Source organism: Vidua macroura, chromosome 6, assembly GCF_024509145.1.
Source record: "Vidua macroura isolate BioBank_ID:100142 chromosome 6, ASM2450914v1, whole genome shotgun sequence".
Lineage (NCBI taxonomy): Eukaryota > Metazoa > Chordata > Aves > Passeriformes > Viduidae > Vidua > Vidua macroura.
In genome coordinates this window covers 58049485-58070943 of record NC_071576.1, presented here as the reverse complement: position 1 = coordinate 58070943, position 21459 = coordinate 58049485, and the positions used below count along the sequence as shown (strand labels likewise).

At 37.4% G+C, this 21459-nt stretch overlaps 1 protein-coding gene across 1 annotated transcript in view; it reads right to left on the bottom strand.

Moving 5' to 3' along the window:
* Positions 1-21459, bottom strand: part of SBF2 (SET binding factor 2) — a 232692-nt gene that overhangs the window by 53665 nt on the left and 157568 nt on the right. The window contains 1 exon segment of the mRNA XM_053980067.1: positions 11613-11681. Within this exon segment, the coding sequence (XP_053836042.1) occupies positions 11613-11681 (69 nt within the window).

Sequence of the window (21459 nt, the reverse complement as noted above, 5' to 3'; positions counted from 1 at the left end):
AGATTTTGCTGCATGTCTCTCAGTTATAGAAATGAAGGGGCAAACTCAACAGTGCATTGTCTTTTAGAGAAATCCAATTTACTTCAGAAATAACGTGTATTTCTGTCTCCAACTGACAGCCTGAGTGATTGGTTTGGATATATTTGCTGAGAAAATGAGGCAGAACAAGTGAGAAGCAGGGTGCTGCTGAACACAAAGAGTAGCTTCCTGCTCAGCTCCTCCAGGAATCACTGGCTGTGGCTCATCATCTGACCTCTGTGAGGAAGCTACTGCAGCACCTTTGCATGCCAAAGCTCCTCCTCTCCTCTACTGGTTACAGTTATCCCTGGAATGTGCAAGTGCAGGCGTAGAGCTCAGGACACAGTGGCACTGCCAATTTAAAGAGCTGCTCCCTGTCCCTGTCCCTGCTTAGATAAACATCCAGTCAGTCAGCACCTATTGACACCTAAGCAGGTAGCAGTTACTGCAGCCACCCCTGGCCAAGTGATGCCAACCAAATTCTGCACATAAACACGTTCTACCAGCCAGTCCTGCAGTCACATCCATGCTGTGCCCACACAGATCCTGCTAAACCCCAAAAGACTTCAAAGTCGTCCCCCAGGATCAACCCTCACTGACTGACTAGCAGGACAGAGCTTTATCTACATCCCAGCTGCAGATAACACTGCAGTGTGTGCACGTAGCACAGAGCCACAGGATGGCCTGTCTTGGGGGGCACCTTGAAGATCATCCAGCTCCAGCACCCTGCCTGAGCAGGGACACCTCCACTGTGCCAGGTGGCTCAGAGCCCCATCCAACCTGGCCTGGAACACTTCCAGGGATGGGGCAGCCTTCCCTCACATCTCATCACCCTTGCAATAAACAATTTATTCTTATTTTCTATATTAAATCTACCCTCTTTCACTTTAAAGCCATTACACACACATACTCCAGCAAGTATAATTGTATACGAGAATGTTTTCAAGTCTGACCGTGCGCTGCATGGATAACATCAGTCAAAAAATTCAATTAGATGGATGGCTTTCCTATTTGGTCTGAAGTATAAAATTATACCCACACATATTGTGTACACAAATGTGGGGAAATGTCATAAAAGCATGAAGGAAGAACTGCAAAGCTTCTGTTAATTTCTATTTAACTGCTTTAGAAAAAAATGGTGAAATATTAAATTGAACTTCGTCTCCAACCTGAAAATCTCGGCAACAAAAAAGAAAACAATTTGTCCCCTTTCCTGCTACCAAACCAGACTCAAGATTGACTTCTAGTTTAAAATAAAATGAGTAGTAAAGTGATCCATTACACTGTTTATCTACTATTATTTCACCATGAAAAATAAAAGGAAGGTCAATTCACTCATAATTCAGCGCTACCAAATCACAGCCAGGTACACTAAACCAGCAGAGGGCAATAGAATTCTAGAATTTTGCAAAAATGGGATGTAATTCTGGATGGAGCTTTATTTACTGTATACATTTTCTGGCAAAAGTCATTAAACATCTAATTACTCATGATCTCTAATCCTAGATTCCTGAAGGTCATGTGTAATTTACTAGACATTACTTAAAGCCATGCAGATTACCTCAGATTTCTACACAGATTTATCAAGATGGATATATGCTACAAAGTTCCCTGTAACATTAAATAATACACATAATAACATACTTCCTTCTCCAAAGAGATAAAGAAGAGATTTAAATAGTTTTGTTATACAAATAAAGAAAGGAAACTAAAATTGTCTAGAATGACATCTGTTCAGATCCCATAAAAAAGAGAAGACTTTTTCATACCAGAACTTCACAGTTCTAAATAAGGTTAAACTCCACAAAATGGATGAGAAATAGTTTGATTTTTCTCCCTCTACATAGCATCTTAAAGTTTTGGTGGGTTAAATCCATTAGATAAGATACAGATTTCACAAATTCTCAGTTGAACTGTTGAATCCATCTGAAGAGCTTTTCAAGCTTTGACACAGTTATTTTGAAAATCTCCTAAAAAGTCACTGAATCCCTTTGGTTCAGGTGGTTCAGCAGGGAGTGCACCTGCGAGTGCATTGGAATGGTGCCACTGGCTCTATCCACAAAAATAACCCACAGCAACAAAGTTGTTATCCAGGTCTGTGCCCAGAAATAAATAAACTGTAAATCTCAGAAGTTGATGGGCTTTATCTACATTCAAATAATGGTTCTTAGAATTATTGATGACCAGATAAGCAACTTAAAGCCCAGCTAAATAGAGCATCTAAGCAATCCCCCAAAAGGGGTAGTAAAGTAACTACTTTTAAGTTCTTCTGTCACTTCATTCTAGTAGTTCTTTAATTACTATTTTCCTTCTTCTGTGGGAGCTTTCTCTGTCTTCACTGGTCAAATTATTTCTGAATTTATCTCAATAAGCAGCACTTCCTTATCTGAAGAAACTATTAAAACAATAGTCCTCAAGTAGCCCTCAAGAACAGGATGAGCAAATTTGAAAGATATAAGGGTACAATAGAGAATATAAATTTCAAATTCGTAAAATTTTAATAGCAGTAGATGTCATCTTGGCAATACAAATTATATATATACTACATGGTTCATGTGAAAGAAAGAGGATGGGCAAAATCAGGAACTGCAATATTATGAAGAATTCTGAAAATAAGGACAAGAAAATTGAACTTGCACTCTGAGCTAAGCCATTTGAGAGATCTAACGACATCCAGTTTGACCAACAGACACAGAAAATGATTGTGGAGGTGCTGAATGGAAGTGCCTTACAGAGCAGAATCTTGTCAGGAACAGTTCTGCCAAATGGTAAGGTGCAGTTTTGGCACGTGCAGGGCATGAGGAAGAGGAGAGCCACACACCTGCCCTGTGAATTCTTCCTGGCACAGCACTATGAACTCATGACAATGAGCTGACGTGGTATGCACAAGTTCAGAGAGCTGTGATTAATCAGAGGAAGCCAAGAAGAGCATCCTACCAAGAATTCCAATGGCAGGTACTGTCATGAAGAGTACAGAAACAGCAAATGGAAAAAAATGCAGGGATATGGATGAAAACAAGAGTAGGAGATAAAAACTCCAATTTTGGGCTTAAATCACTTGGACATGTACGTAAGAAAAGTGTTTGTGACACCTCAATTTTTTGGTCACACTCAGTTTAAATTGTTGATGAGCTATCTAGGATGGCAACTGAGACATTCACAGAGAAGCAGGCAATACACACAAATAGAGCAGCAATTTCTCTCCCTTACCATCTGTAAGCATTTGCTCTCTCATGGAAACATAAAATAACGCTGCTCAAATCAGACAATAATGCTAAAATGAAATGGAACTCAGTGAAGGAAATTGTTCCAGAAAGTTCCATTCTACCGGGATAAGGATGTGGTGATGAGGAGGTAAAGTTGACCTTACACATATGGAAAACGCATGGGGGACTCTGTTACTTCATTTACATTCCTTCACATGAAGCTCAGAAGCTTTACTAGATTTTAATTAAGCCACCAGAAATTCTTTCATGGTGAAAATTCGAAGTGAATCAGAATTTCTGTAACACTGTAATCCCCCCTAGAAGTAACAACGTAAAGAGCTGGGCAATAACGAAATGAACCAGAGTTCTTAAACCAGAGTTATGTATCATTTCTAGAAAACAAGCTCAAGTGAAATCAGTTACAAATGATGTGATCCAATATAGAGGAAATGCAACAGAAAGCTTTCTCCTTATTCTAGGCAATAGTGGGTCAGTTCCTCAGTAACACAAATTTACTACAAAATTTATCATTACGTCTCATTTTAATTGGGGGAAATTTCCTTTTTTTTCTTCCTGACCAAGTACTTCCTCCCACAAACCACTAAGGAAAGGAACTACAGATTGCTAAATTATGTTTTCCACTGCATTACCATTCTGGGAAAGTCAGCTACTTCAACAGAGCAAAGTTACCTCAGTAATGGATTTCCTAAATTCCTTGTAAAGACGCATGTTAAAAACATTCTCCAGTTAGTCTCTCCTATTAATATGCTAACCTGTTGTATTATACTTTCTTGTTTAATTTCCTTTTCCCCCACCTAGAAATAGTTTTCTAAGTGAGATATTCTCTACTGCAAAGACATAAATGTATTCTACTGGCATGTATTATATATCTATCAGAAGCAAAGTACACAAGTTAAAATCTTAAGGATCAGAGATGACTTTTGGGTGCCTGTGTTTGCAAGGGATACTGCAAAAGCACCCGATCATAACTAACAAGAATCCCCAGATTCCTGTTTTAACATGAAAAGTATATTTGCTTTTACAAAAATAATTTACTGAACTATAATATTTATATGAAAATAAATTTTAATGGATGTAATAAAACTTTTGACTGGAGGAGTGTTTGGAAATATTGACAGAACTTTGACCATTGCCTTAAAAATGCTCTTCCCTGATCCCACTCATATTCATAAGCACCTGCCAAGTAACCACATTATTCTCTCTCAGAAGTCAATAAAACCCTGCTTTTAGGTCATGTCTGTTAAAACTTCAGCCCTAATTAACCTACTGGTGCACAGAATCACCAACAGTAATGACTGCTATTATGAATAATGATGACTGTCATGAATCATGAGCTATAATGATGACTCCACAGCTTCCTTCCAATGCTTCAAACTGCCTGGCTTCAAGTATTACTACTTATTTCAAATACTTGTCATAAGTTCTTGAGGGTAAGTATCTTAATTTTTCTTGTACAAAAGTAAAATTCTTGGTTTTTTTTGTACAAAAGTAACACCAGCAGTTCTGGTCCCCAATTAAGGCTCCTGGATTTTCCAGGAATGCAACTAATGCTCATATACAGACTTGATAATGTTGTAAATGTTCCTTTGTGGTTCAGCTTCTCCCCTATTATCCATTACATGATGCAGGCATGTTCTTTTTAAGCAGGCAACTTAAATATGTTTCTGTATTAAAGGGATTAGCTTTCTGACAATGGATAAATAAAATAATTTTAGTACTAAAAATAATGTTACTTAATACTATTTCAGTCACAAAAACATTTCCATAGACTAAGATAGTATCAGAACTGGCAGGATAGAGATACAAAAAAGAAAATTAATGGAAGCAGACAAAACTCCTTGCCAAGACAATAAAGGAAGTCTTTCACGATGGGAGTTTCCTAAATTAAAGCCAGCAATTCAAGAGTGAAGAATTTTAAAGTAGAAGTGATTTTAATCCAAGCACACCAGAGTAGGACAGAAAGTTTTCAAAGGAAGCACAATAACTAGGTGCAAGGATGAAAATATTTCAGTGTAGAAAGCTAACACATTACAGAATGTCTCCCTAGCTTTCCAGGAGGCTAAAAGCATGCTGATGAGTATGAGAATTACTTGGGACAATCACACTTGTGCAGAAATTAAAGTTAAAAATCAAAATTCATGTTGAATGTAAAAAAACCCACTAATTTTGCTTTTCTAAATTAACTGCATCATCCAATAGCTTTGTGCAATTCCCTGGTATTTACACAAATTCTAAAATAAACACTATTATAATATTGTCATTAAGTAACAGAGATAGTCTTAGTACCAAATTATTCCACTGTTTTCCACAGTAGGTGGACCAATATTCCACTGATTCCAGCTGACACTAACTGTAAAATTTGCCTGATAAAGACATAAAATTGCAATCAACTCTTCACCCGTAATCAGAGATTTTCCACCTCAGCCTTTCATGGGGTATCCTTCCTGTGACTTCGCAGCTGCTGCTACACAACAAAGAGCACATTTCAAATGATGAAGCTTCTGTTACATAATTAACCTTGAATCGGGTCTCTCTTGGAAGGGGAGGGTTCATGATAATGATTAAAGTACTATAAACTCTGCTGAATTTCACTAGTACTGCCTCCAATTTCATCCATGAAATTGGGAATCCCTCCTACACCCAACAGGCTCTGGAGCTGAGCAGTCATTTCTCCAGGCATTTCAAGGATTAAAGACTTTCTTCCACTGAGTATCTACCATAACTTATTGAAACTTGGTAACCCATTTCAGCTAGGAAAGTCCACACTCAAGTTACTTTCATTTTATTATTGTGCTATGCAAAACACCACATATAATTCACTATGGAAAACATTAAAATGATTTCTATTTGTGCATTAACATAAAATACTTCCAGTTTCACATTTTTTTATTAATTCAGCTTCTTACTTAACTCACAATTTTGTATTCTCCTTGAAGATTATAAAAAAAGCCCTTGGACTAAAATCCTTTTCTTCACAAAAATGCTGTCAGGGTACTTCTTAAGATGACCTGAATAAATGTTCTGTACTATATGCAAAGACTTTAAGTTAAATTATTTACACCAAATGTTGTTCTTTTAAAAATTCTGAAAAAAAGTCTCTGATTTTATGTAATTCTCCTTCATTCTCAACAAAAGTACAGGAACATGGAGTACAAATGAAAAATGGGCAGCCATGCAGATGAACAGCCCAATGATGCCATATCCTAAGGATTTCAGCCAGCCCCAGTCTGCAAAGCTGCAGACTCATTTCTCTCATTCCATTTCAAGCTCTACAAAAAAATTCACATCAGTATCCAACTGAAATTTTATTAGCAATTTTGTGGCTTAGAAGCATTAAAAAAAAAATCAATTAAAAATCAGTTTTTCCCTCTCTCCCTCCCAAGAATTACATAATTTAGTCACATAAAAATTCAAAACCAGTCTCCAGTGCATCTTGCTAAAAGACAAATGTCAATTTGAATGTAATACATCCAAACTATGAGACATTTTGTTGCATTTGTTTTTTTTTTTTTTTTTGCCTAAACTAGATCAGCACTCTCCAAGCATACATCAAACCATTAAAAACAACTGACTCAAATTAATTAATTATTTTCTAATTAATTAATCTCTAATTTTCTAATAAATAATAATGCTCTGAATACTGCCATTTAAAGAAATGCTTGTTTATAAATGTGGAAGCCCATTCATAACATCTACCCAGAAAAAGTTTTACTCTTAGAATAGTGTATTCTTATTAGGCCACTTCCTTTATTCAAACACTTCTGAGTGCCAAACAACAGAAAATTTGCAAGTGTTACTGTGGACTATGCAATGTGGTAGAAAGGTATGGGAACACAGATATCATATACAGTTTAACCACAACATTTTAGTCATAAAATTTTGGCAAAGATCCTCGAGGAGTAGAAAACTTTACTATAATCTGAACAAACAGGTTGAGAGGGGAACACAGCTGTGCCTAACACTCAGTGGGTGAGGGATGCGAGAGAGGCTGACCAGAGTGCCGAAGATCAGCTGAGCTGCCAGGGAGGGCAGATGCAGCGGTGGCCCCTGCCTGGGGCAGCACTGGGGACCTTGGGGTGGCAGCTCTGCTGCTGTGTCATTGTCCAGGACAGGCTGGAACTGGAGCTCCTGCCTGGCTGCACTCCAGAAGGCAGCGTGGGGCTCACCACATCCTGCCAGCCTGGCAGGGAGCCAGAGTGAAACAGGGAACCCAACCGCTGCGGATGGGACGATGCCGCTTGCGCAAGCGCCAAGCTGCTCCTCGCTGCGTTCACGCAAGGAAAGCATCACTGAAATAGGTCCCTTCCCTCTCCTCCTCTCTTCCCACGTGTAGAACAAGACCTGTTTTCCACAGCACCATGGAATACTACATTTCCACTTTATACACAGAAGAAATGAGCAAATAAGCATGGGTCATTGGTACCATGAAAACATGGAAAAATTCTTTTATCTTCACGTATAAATACATTTTATTTATATTGTTTCAATTTTAAACAAAATTCCAACGGTATTACTAACGGTAAACTAAAACCTTTTTCTAACCCAGAAGCAAAATTTGTTTGTTTTTGTGACATTAGCAGTACACACCAAAGTCCACTGTCACTGATGAGTCACATTCTGCTAATAGCTTGTGTCCAATATTTAAAAATTTTAAAAAGCATTGGGACTATTTTTTCTAGAAAAATTCAATTATTACTCCAGGCCACAAATATGCAACCAGTGCTGACTTCCTGTCTATGACTTTAATCCCATCAGCTCTGACTTAGAGTGTGATCAAATCCTGCCTGATCAAGTTTCACAATAGATCACTCACCAGACTTCAGGGAGAATTCTGAAATTTCACCAGACATCCCAAGAGCTCCTAGCACGCTGTACACAGCGTGATGTTTCTTGTAATTTTAATTGGATTTGTGTAGAAATACCCTAGACTAGTTTTTAAATAAGCAGAGGCATTAAGACAAGATGGGTTACATCATGCCAGCTTGCTACCTTCTTTAAATTTTCTGCCGTTTTACCAAAAATATTTTAAAATCCCTCAAGGCTAATGCATGACACAACCATTCCAGAATCTTACCAACATCACCACCAAGTTTTAAGTTGTGTTACTGCTCAGTTTCTTGGCTTATCTGCTGAACTCAAACAAAACCACATCCTTCTCATTATTTATACACCTCAAACACTTGGTGACTGCACTGTGTTCAGTAAAACACAGTGAAGTTATTTGGGAAGAACAGGTAATTGTTTCATTTTTGCTCTGCTTTGTCTTGGATAAATAAAATGAAACCTAACATTTCATGAACACAACAGTCCTTCCATAAAGGAACTGTGAAGTCCTGTAACTTCTTTATATTTCTTCATTGGAAGCAAGAGGAATTACACTAACAATGAAATGCTGCAACATGAAATCCCATCATGATTTCCCATCAAAATGCTACAGCAAACATAGATGGTAAAATATCAGACTGGAGTGAACTGTACAGACTCTTAGAACTCCACTATACTTTTAGATTTACTACAGATTTTGTCACTGATAGCTTGACTTGGAGCACTGCCTGTGCAATGACCCCAGTGTACACACAAATGGAACCCTGTGCCACTGTCACAAGCACAATTCCTGTCTATTCCTGGCTACTAAGAACATTGTCCAGTCTCAAAAGGGGTGGGTGAGATGAGATTTAACAGGCTGCTGGCAGTAAACATGGTATTCTGAGAACAGAAACACCAATAAAACAACTGCACTCTGCCAAGCACTGCTTCATCCTTGGGAAGCATCAACACAATCCTATGGCAGAGGTAAGATAATTCTTCATGTTGAAGCACAGGCTCATGCCAGGTAGAATATATTCACTCTAATCTATGAGACAATTTTGAAAACCTTTAGACAAGCTGAAAGAGCTTCCAAAAAGTATAATTTTTTACTCAAAAAATAATCCGTTTACTCAAAAGTATAAGCTCTACTCAAACTGAACCATAAACTGTTAATCTGAATTTTAACTAACCACTGCAAAGTTAGTGTAATAATCTTATGTTCCGAACAGCATGTCAGTTTGTGTTTAGTATGAATAGTTGTATGCCAAAATAAGTACTTTTGCCAAAGAATTGTATCTAATGGGACATACCAAAGGGGACCATCACTGAACCTGAGGATTAGATCTGGGAAAAACAAAATTCTTTTTCTATTATGCATTAACAGCTGGCTTTTGCAAGTTAATAGTCAGGTTATTTTAATTTTTAATTCAGGTCAGGAACATTAAAAAACTCATCATGCTTCTTCCACCGAGGGACTCACAGTTTCCTGAGTGTATTTTTAGAGTTAAATAGTGCAGGCTATTAAAAAAAGATTTCAGAGAACTTTTCTGTGAGAGAAATGGTGTGAGATCTTGGTACCTCTACCAAAAAATACAAGTGTGTAGATGAAATTACTTAAATATATTTTATATTCAATCCGGATTTTTGCTCTGCTTGATGGTGAAATCAAAACTTTTTAAAGCTTTTTTCAAAACTCTTGATACTACATCAAAAAGTCTCTTTTTGTTGTCTTTTTTTTTTTTTTTTGCCTACTTGATCAAACTTTACCAAGGTAGGAATCTAACCAAACTGCTCCAACACCCCAAAACACTCCCTGTACCTCTCAAAGTAATGAGCTATGTGGACTCTCTTGGCTATTCTTATAAGCAAAACTAAAAACCAGAAAATAAAAGAAAGTAGAAATTTCTTTAAAATGTAGAATTTATGCAGTAGTAAGAAAAAAATAGGGAAGAGGGAAATTTCTATAGCTCGTTATCTCTTCCCTCAAATTAAATATTTGTGGCAGCAGCAAATGTGAAACAACAATTCCACTACTGAAGGACTGAAAACAGAGGGAACAGAGAAAGATAAACCTGGATCTAAAGATGGGAGAAAGTCAATTTGCTGGGATTGAAAAATTTAACATCTCACCATGCTACTTTACATAAGAGAATGAAAATACTCTGTACACTCTTCCCCAAGAGCAGTTGTGGGGTATTATGTACAGCTATAAACTAAAACACATTTAACTAAAGCTTTTTTACAGTTCAAACTTTTTTACGGTTCAAGAAGAGGAAAAAACCCTGCCACTTCATGCTCCATACATGTTGTTAAGTACTAGTTTAAATAAGAAATGTCAGGAAATCTTCTACACATTTAAGTTTGTCAAAATTGCTCTTGCCTTCAACAGATGATTCTGGTTTGTATAACTGATAAAATTTGACATTTTTTATTCTAAAAACAACATGACAGGATCTTTTTCTAGTTTTAAAAAAACCCAGAAATTGATTAGAACATATATTTTAAACTAAAAACTACTGATCTTGCAGCTTTTTGTTGCAGAAACCTTGCTTTCCATTCAGCTAAAATAGGGAACTTTCTGCATTTCTGGCTACTCATAAATGCCCCATGGCCATCTGAAAGGTGGAAGGTTGCATTTTTCAATTGCTATATTATTAATGTGTAGATAAGCTGTCAAAGCAATTACTGTTTTGCACTATCACAGTGTACCAATTACCAATGACTAAGCACCTATTTCCCAAACTGGGTTGTATAGCAACAATCACATTAAGCAAAGTTTATTTAATATTGCAAGCAAGTCCACATTCTGAACTTATCTCCTCAGGTATGTACATCCTAAAAAGCAGGACTGGAGCTACCCAGAATGGGTGAAAACACTACTGTATTTGGATATTGAAATAAATACAGTCATACTACAAGAGTTCTGCTTCTGAAATAATTACTTTAAAAATGTATATACTTTACATTTTTGTATTTACTATCATATTGTATTTTGCCACTATCAAACATTATGTACTTTCCCCCCCTAAAAAAGAACCAAAAAGTAGAAAATGAAAACAAATACACAGTTAAAACAACCCAGTTACAGTAGCCTCCAAAATGACCTACACAGACTGGAAACTTCACTTGTACTTTTGGCCAAGTACTTTATTGGCCAACTGTACTACAGTGACCATTGTATTATAATGGCCAGTGCATGTTTAACATGCCAAATTAAACACAGTAGTACTGCAATAAATAGTTCTTACATAGTAACATCAGAAATTATTCTATTATTTTAGTGACTAAATATAATTCAATGATAATTCTCTAACCCATCATGTAGCCCGCATTTCGTTCTGGGTGTACATCTCATATTCATAATGACCCAACATCAATAAGGGTCCTAGAGTAACATCCATGTCAGTCTATTTGATGATTTCCATTGACATTAATAAGTTTTAGAATTAATCTTCCTGCCTGTCATGTATCTCCTGTCATCTCTTTCTCCATTTTAACAACATATGTGATGTAAAAAAAATACAAAATAGCTTAGCGGTGGTTGCAATAGAAACTTACCCTATAGAAGGCAGTTGTCAGGGGCAGCAATGCTGCAGCAATGCTGTATTCTTCTGAAGATGAACAATCCTGCAAGAAAAAACAAGGAAGAAAATAAACAAAACCATTTTATGCACTGTAATTTCATTTCTGCCTTATGGAGTCCCTCTGGCATCCTTCTGACACACAATATAATCTTTAATCACTTGATATCATGTAAAGATAACACATATTTACGAGTGTGTGTGTATATATATATATACACACATATATCTATCTTTCTATCTATCAATCTATTTTCTCATGGCTTCTCTTAGACAGGTATTGCTGTGATTCTTTGCACTTTAGAAATTTTTAGCCAATTTCTCATTCATATATCTGAAATACCAATTCACGGTCATCATTTATACATAATAAGGAAAGTTTTCCTCATTTAGGAAACAATAAAAAGGTAGATTGCTTCCATTTGGGTCAAGAGCAAACCTGATTAAAATGGAAGTGATGTGATAACCAAAGAATGCCCTCTCAAAACATCTACATGAAGGAAGTGACATTTATGCAATGTGAAATAATCGCCTCCACAGCCTCTACAAAAGTTTGGCACAAGGTTAACTTTAAAAAAAGATGAAAACCCATTCTCTTCAAATCTCTGAATGCTTCATTCAACAGTCAAGTGTGTCATTCATGTCTCTCTAGGCAGAGAAGGGTATGCCAAAGTAAATCAACTAGTAATTGTGCTGATGAAAGTCATGGTTTTATTACAGAAGTCTTTTAAAAGAAAGCAGAATTGGAATGTAACTTGATATTTAAAAAACAAACTACTTGAATTTTTATGACCATAAAAAAAAAGAACAAAAAATATCATCAAGAGTTAAAAATGATACTTTTAAAAAATGTGATCAGGTGGTTTTTCAGCAGCTCTTTTTGCCACCACTGAAGAATACAATAATGCACATACTTGTACAGTTGACAAATGTATCACCATTGTGCTCCTGGATCATCAATGGATAACCAACATTTCCAGCTGAACAATTCATTATAAAATTTTTAACTTTATTGTTACAGTGGGCACTCTGCAACTCAAACCACTCCTACAACTGTAATAACTGACCAAATGCCAACATTGAAATATCTTGAGTGTTCCTCTGCCAGACTTTACATTTATGCCTTCAGCATATCAGAGTTAATGAAAACACAGCAACCAGCAAAAACCTGGCACCAGCCAATTGTGATAACAGAAATATGAAATCTGCATTATAAAACCAACAATGTTATGGATTATTAGGATGTTATTTGTATCCATCTCATTTCTTGTTCTTAAATGGCTGCAGAGTCATGTGGATTGCAGGTTCAAAACAACAGACCAAAAAAACTCATCACAAGACTATTTTGCTTCTCATAATTTTAAAGTCTATTTTAACCTTTGATTTCTCAACAACAAATCTTTCATCTTCTATTGCTTTAATGAAGCTCACCTAAATGGAATACCAATGTCCATTATAGATAAATACAGCAGCAGTTAGAAAACTGCTTACACGTAAGTTCTGAAAAGGGACACAACAAGTTCACAGTTGTGAAGGTTTATTTCTGCACAGAGTTACTGAGGGTTCCAATGGGTCTAACTCTGCATAAATGCATGAATGCTAACTGTGCATGGACAACATGAGTTTGGCAAGTGCTCACACTTCATAACACACTTCCAATCTGGTAGAGGAAAACTAACAAAAATGGACACTGAAAAATTCAATAAATGTTCCAATGATGCCTCTTGGTATTGCAATATGTATATAGCAAACCCAAATTAGTTTGTAAGATCTCAGAGCATAAGGCTAAAGGACACAGCCTCAGCTGCTTTCAATTTTACATTTCTGCATTATTCCCTATTGTTATCCACATCCTTGATCCCCATTTGGAAGTTAGCATACATATTTTTAGTTCAATATATGATAAATATTCTTACTACTTTTTCACTTAACAAGAACAGTTCCCACTTAAAATTTGACTTTTCAATCTTTAGAAATGTGCAACAGCTTTCAAAGAAATACATATCTTATTTTTGTACATGATTATTTATAACCAGGTATAAAATAATCCATCCTCAATTTCAGGTTACCTACTTAATCCCTTAGCTCAAATTATTTGAAAGAGTTTGGGCTTTTATCCAAAATATACATAAAAATATCTTTATAAAAACTGAGCAATGTATCTTCACCTAGAGAGCATTCAATACTCCAAGAGCTAACATATGTCTCAAAGATATACATCATCACCATATAAACAACACATTAGATTATTTTTCCATTCCTTCCTTCAAGTATGAAATTCTCTACATATTCCATGTCAGCAGTACACAGACTTGTAGTATGGAAGTATTATCTCTAGATATTTTTTTTTCTTCTCCTGTATATGACAAGGAATACAAAATTATCTCAGTTAGGAATAAATTACAACACTGTTGTTTTAAGATCAGTGGAACTAATTAATTGTTTATCTGCATTGTAGCTGCAAGACAGAATGCCGTAGTTAAAAGAGATGTTGCACTGAAATCTCAGCTTCTCAATTTTACAGACAAACCAAAGTACTGGAAATGTAATTTATGTGCTGTAGGCAATTAATTTAGACCCCTGAAACAATGCAATCCAGCTGCCTTACATATAATGTCTTTACCAATTGTGAAAAATGCTCTTACTGCTGTTACAGAAGTAAGCAAAAATAAAATACCATAAAATAATCAAAGCTTTCCCACCTAATTTGCACAAAATGAAGCTGAAACACATCTAGGGAACAAAACTTATTTTCAGCAAATTAATCACCAAAAAAACCCCAGCATCCTTTGACAGTGAAATACAGACTTCCACCATGACATATGCAGAGTACTGCTTTGAATCCATGCCTAATTGAGTGAAAACCTGGCACATTGTTCTGGCCATACTGATCCTATATCCAGACAGTTGCTGAACTCTGTAGCAGATTGGAAAGGTTACAGGAATTCATGTACACTTAAAATAGCTTTGCTACACTGAATTGACAAGTGAATAATAAATAAGAATGTTTTTCCTTACATCACTTACTTTGACAACGCATGTGAATTACTTTTATACTCCAGTCAGTTTAAATATGCAGCAAAGCTTTGGTGGTTCCATATTGTCATTAGATTGCAGAGCTGAGAGCATGGAAGCTACAGATTTTGGCTGCTTGGCTGGACACATCGGGCTGATACGGGGGAGCACTGATGGCTTTTGGAATCTGGTAGGTGGCTCAGGCTTCTGGTGCTGGAGGAGAGAGTCAACTCTGCTCCTCACTCTTGACTTCAGAACAGGTACTGCCTGGAATGCTTGCTTGGAAAACAAGGTATTGTGCACCATCAGGAACTGTGCACCATCAGGAATTGTACACCATCAGGAACTGTGCACCATCAGGAATTGTACACCATCAGGAATTGTACACCATCAGGAACTGTGCATCATCAGGAATTGTACACCATCAGGAACTGTGCACCATCAGGAATTGTACACCATCAGGAATTGTACACCATCAGGAACTGTGCATCATCAGGAATTGTACACCATCAGGAATTGTACACCATCAGGAACTGTGCACCATCAGGAATTGTGCACCATCAGGAACTGTACACCATCAGGAATTGTGCACCATCAGGAATTGTACACCATCAGGAACTGTGCACCATCAGGAACTGTGCACCATCAGGAATTGTACACCATCAGGAACTGTACACCATGAGGAATTGTACACCATCAGGAATTGTACACCATCAGGAACTGTGCACCATCAGGAATTGTACACCATCACGAAGCTGAGATGCTCTCTGCAGTGTGGTTCTAGTGATGAACAGCTGGGAAAAGCCACCCCAGGAAAAGATCTCCCCTGATCTACTCCTGGACATGCAGGTCCAAAAATGCTGTTAAGTCCTCTCTGATATCCCACAAGAGCAAGCCCAAGCCAGTGAAGCACTGTGACAGTGCACAAAAATTACCTCTCTTCCTGCATTAAACAACAACTTGCACTTAGGGATTTCTGCTTTCTCTTAGTCACATGATAAAAATCTAGAAGACATGTATGGAACATCTAGATAACATTTGAGGTGGAATTTTCTTCTTAAATTCATCTTGATAGTCTCTCTCATTAACTGCTACCTGATACAGTATCTTCCTGCATTAAAACCCATTCTGCTTTAGGCACTAAGCTTTTCAAACAGACACCACATCTTTAATAATCTGCAGAAATCCGAGTATGCCAAAAATTTGCGATGCGATTTTGCCTTACATTCAGGAACACCACAAATAGCCTGAACTCCCCACAGGCCTGACTATCACATGAAATCACTGTAGCATGCAGTGAATCCAAACTAAAAAGCTGAATATGGCAGCACTTGATCCATACCTTTTTGGCAGCACAGGAGGACGCGTGCATGCTCTGTTAAAAATGCTGCTCAACACTGCACTGTCCCTCCTGAGAATAACTCAAGTCAATTTTCAGGCATACGAAGAGCATTCATCACCCTGCAGGACTAAGCTCAAAATGAATCCAGGAAAAAAAAAAAGCCAGAAACTTTAGGGTCAGATGTGTTTTCAAAGCACTAACCCAAGAAGTTAAGTCAGCATGTGTAACTATGTGCAGAACATCAGCTACAAATTACAGGTGAAACATTAGTTACAAATTCAACAGATTACTTCACTGGTGTCAGGTTTTAATCCCAATTCTTACAGAGGAATTATGTGGGCAGGGTTTTACTGAATCACAGAATTTTTATTATTGATGCAGTTTATATTCTGGAAATATGAACTGTCAATCCTGATGCACAAGCTACTACTTTTGTCTAAAGCAGTAAAAGAATTCAACAGTCCAGCTTAGAAAAACTGTTTTGTTTGCTAAAAGGAATAGAGATCCATCAGATAGAACTGCTGTATTATTCATAACCATACCTTAATATTAATGAGGTTATTTTTCATTTTTATTAGATAAACTGCATAGATTTTACTCATTCATCTACAAATGCAAAATTAATGCAATTGAACTATTACAAATGGGTTTTGATCAAAGAAAACCTCTTCTGTGTAAACTGACGTTACCATCAATGTCCTTTATATTCAATCTTTGCAGAATCAAAAATGCAAGTAAATAAACTGACAATTAATTTAACAATATCTGATTATAGCTCATATAATTATATGCTGTCTTGAAAAACCACAGTCCTACTTGGAATTTCCAAAATAACTCTTAAAAGTATTTAACTTACAAGTTTTAACTTCACAGATAAAGCCATAGTAAAAATTACTGAGTTCGTTGAAGTAAATGCCAATATGACAATAATCACTTATAACACCTTTACTAGCATCACATAATTAACTTCACAAGGAAGTTTAAATCTTATTATTGGAATCATAAGCAAAATTGCCTCCTTAGTGAAAATTAATGTGCATTTACTTTCTTGCTAATATTCATATGGAGCTTTGCCTAGTGAATCTACCATCAATGCTAGCTACTGCTCTGCTTTATAGTGGGATCAAACTTTTCCTTTGTTTTTGTTGACAAACATGAAATCAAACCTTATTGAAGCAGCTACAATTTTATTAAGTGCAACACTTCTGGGACCTGAAAAACAGATGAAAAGCAGACATACTGAGAAAGTCCATAGAGGTGACTACCTGTTGCCTTAACTTTTGACAGAACTGTAAGAACAAATACTTGGGAGATACTGCCCTAACAAAATTCTCATTATTTTTAAAACTTCTTGTCTTGATAAGAATATAAAGAGCTTTTCAAAAGTATTGATTTGCAAAAACCAACTTTTCCTTCATAAATGACCCAAATACGTTTTATGTGTCGCTCATTAACACAAGCTTTTAATTTTATTTTTGTTCTGGCTAAACACTGGTGCAGGGATTCACAGTTAATAAAACCAAGACAAGGACACTCTTATTGTCTGTGGTTTCCAGGTTTAACATTGATCTCTGGGCTTTTGATGAGCAGCTTCTCAGACTGCTACCTGGGCTGACAGCAGTAATTCAACACAAAGTCCAGATCACAGACTTGACCCATGCTCTGAAGTCTGCCACAAGTAACAATTTCTTCACCTTCTATGGCCATCACAGAGTGATGCCAGTGCAGAAGACAAAGGAACAGAACCCAGCCCAGGAGAATCCTCACTGATTTGTTTTGACTTTGTGGTCTTTCTGCCTGATCAGGAGCCTTTGCAATGACCATTTAATTAAGGAACTTATCCTGTCAGCAACAGGATGCAAGATATTGTAGAGCTGCCATTCCAGGCAGGAGATCCAGTTTTATTTTAGAGGTATTTTATTTCCTGAGGAACTTCATGTTTGTCTTCACCTGGCCCTGATTCATCTTAAGTTTGCCTGCCCTTGAAGCATAGTGGTATAAGGAACAGGATTCAATCAAGGCAGTTCAGATGCAATTACACAAGCACATAGTGTTCAATGATTTTCAACTTTCCTTTTGCTTTACTCCACACATTCACAAGCTAGCAAATGCAACAGAATTTCTCTATGCAGCCCCATCCTACTCCTGATCTCACAGCAAGTGAAAACAAGAAACAACATTTCACTCAAAGAAGAGCTGTCAAGCCCCCCCAACCCCCACGCTTTCTCAATAAACACATTTCCGTCTAGGCTTGAGGTTAGTCATTTCCTCCTCATCATTACAAATTACATTTAGGAGATCAGGAACCTGAATTTTTATGTGCATAAATTACACATTTGTCACTGTACTTTTCTGTACCCCAGAAGCCTAAAAACATGTAACTTTTTTTGCAAGATACTGATAAAAACAAGAATGCCATCCCTCGCGTCTCAGCACATCTGAGTTTCTTTAACAGAAATGCCATGCATGTTTCTGAATACTGTCATGAGGCCCATGGCAATAAAGTTCAACATACTCAGGCTGTAATCTTCTCCCAAGGAAATGGTTGGGATGCCAAGATGCCTTTTGACTTTTATTTCACAGCAGGGCTTCATTCACAGTGACTCTGTCCAAACCTTAAACTACACCAGCTGTGATACAAGGTCTTGCACAGCAATTTGTAAAAAGTTTTGACAAACAACACTCAAATGATAGAATACATTGCAATTCAGGATAAAAAAGTGATCAATATCCATTAACTGCTCAGTTGGGGGGGGTGATTAATTGATAATATATCTAGGAACTGCAGTGTACTCCTAGAGCCCTGGTAGACCAGAACACTTCTGCAGCCACTGCAAAACATTAACACAGGATACTCTGTAAACTGCTGTACAGGCAGCCTGTTTAATTGAGTTAAGGAACAACAGAGAAATGCTTAAGACATTAAAAGAACTATTAAAATAGATGCCATATTACAGGATAGTCCAGTTTCATATTAACAAATCAGTTCACAAGCACACAGGACACATCCTTACTCCCAGCAGCATCTCCTCTCCTAAATTTTAAAGCAAAAACTTTCAAATATATATAAACTTTCAAATATGTACAAATACATTCACCTTGCTTAATTTAATTTTACTGTTCTTTTCTAAGTTTCATGTGATTTTCCAGTTTCACATACTTTTAATAAAAATGCGTCACATCATCAGAGCACATTGTATACAACTTCTACAACTTAACAGGAATGAACTCCTAAAAAAAATTAATCAGATTTATATGGGTATGTAAAGTGATTCACTGAAAAATCAGTTTTTCACTTTAGAAGAAAAATGTTTGGATAGAAATGGAATTTTACATCCATCTTCTGTCATGTAATGAGCTGACGCTCAGTTCAGAGCAGTTACCAAAAATTCTGGGTCTAGTTCACCATGGAGAAACTGAATAGTGTCTGATTAAATGTAACTTGGAAGTAGGGCTCACTGAAAATTTTCCACTGAATAGCATGTGATAGCAAAATAATTTTTTATTTATGCTAAGAACCCTCAATGACATCATCTTAGGAAAGAGAACTTCTAATCCCCAAGGTTCTCCCCTTGGGAGACTCAGTCTCTTGCCAACTGATTTGCTGGGGAACCAGAAATAAAACCTTCTACAATAATTCAAAGAAGGCAAGGAACAGGTTTGGGGGAGCTACAGGCTGGCCAGTAGGGAGCAAGTCACCATAGACAGCATTTCCAGACACAGGCAGAACACAGAAGTGATTTAGAACACAAAAAAAACCCAGCTGATCAAGGAAAACATTTCATTTCTTCAATGAAATATCGAGCTGCGTATCTGAGGAAAGAGCAGCCTGTGTTTTGCAGGCTCCTTTGGTACCATTGGGGACAAGCTGGGAGAGAAAGTCTGAAGGAAAGAGTGGAAAACTGACTGCACTGTCAGGCTCAAGGTTTAGCAGGCAGGTGGCTCTGAATCCTGTTTTCAGGGCCTGACACTGTGGTGAATGTTTTCATTAACAACATGGAAAATGGCATGAAATGCATCTTCACATTTCTGACTGACATCAGATTTGGGAGAGTGGTAAATACGCTGGAGGGCAGGACTGCTGCTGACTGGCATCACAGCCTGGCAGACACAGACTGAAAGAGCCTGTGTTTACAGAGAAAGATCTGTACAAGGGACAGGGTAACTCCACATGGAAACATGAACTACATACAGACAGCACCAGGAGCCATGTGCTGTGCTGCACACCTCAAACCAAGTCAAAAATCCTAAAGCATTAGTCTCACAAAGAGTTACAGCAGGGGCAAAAGAAGAAAGCAATTAGAAAGCTTATGGATCTGAACCAAGAGACCGTCAGGAGAGAGCACAACTGAAAGAATCCCAAAAAACCTAAATAAATAGATAACGAGAAAAGAGCGTGCTCAACCAGCACAGACAGAAATTATTGGCAAGAAAGCTGCTGCCAATTTTATGTATCTATATCTATGTCCAATGCATCCACAGGGTTCTGGCAGGTGTCCCTGGGAACCCAAGCCCATGTTTGCCCCTGCACTGCCCCTGGCAGAGGCATTTTCCACCAACTGCCCAAAACAGGGTCTCTTCAATACGTATTTGACATCTTGCTGCAGGACAGCTTCGGGCTTTTTAAGCCAACCTGGATATTACTGAAAAGCTTTCCTTCACTTTTGGCACGGGCACCAGATGGTCTGTGCACAGCTGCACCAAAGGACAACACGGACGACACCAACCAGCTGCTCCTGGAAGAAGTTTTCTTGGATCAGCTTTGTTGGTGCAGCCCCATTTCTGGATCCATGAAACAAGTGTCAGCTGCTGGAAGATGATATTTCTGGGATGACCTGCAATGGCTGCAGAATTTCAAGGATGACAAGTGGCATTTTGTGGGTTTTTCTGAGGAAATTCTGATTCAAAGGTTCTGAATCTCGAATTCAGCCAGCGAGGGCTTTTCCACTCTCAGGCACAGATGACACACTGTATTAGCTGTGCTGGTGAACTTGACAGAACCTAAAATCCCTCGTTGCCAATTCCACTGCCAGACCTCTCTGTTCCTTAATAGGCTGGAATGTAAATCTTCAGTTATGTTTCAAAGACTAGTGCAGTTTTAACAACATTAATGGACGCTGTTGTAGAAATTGCTTAATCCAAAAACCAACCTTGAAACAACAACCAGAATTAGGCACGCTGCACATCATGAAAAAAATCACGTTACTAGAGAAGTCATCAGAAATATCCCATTTTTCTGGAGGAAAAAAAAATCCAGTGATAAAGTAATTTCAAGGATAAATTCATAGAAACGAATACTTGAAGTAAATTTGGGAAACTGAAAGACATATGTTGTGCATGATTAAGCAGCATGTTGTAAAGCAGTGTCCACCTTGATTAACACATCAAATCTGTGTGATCAAGGAAGAATGTTGCTACGAAGCCTAAAAAGCCCAAGAGATTCTGAGATTTCAAGCCTGCTTGATTT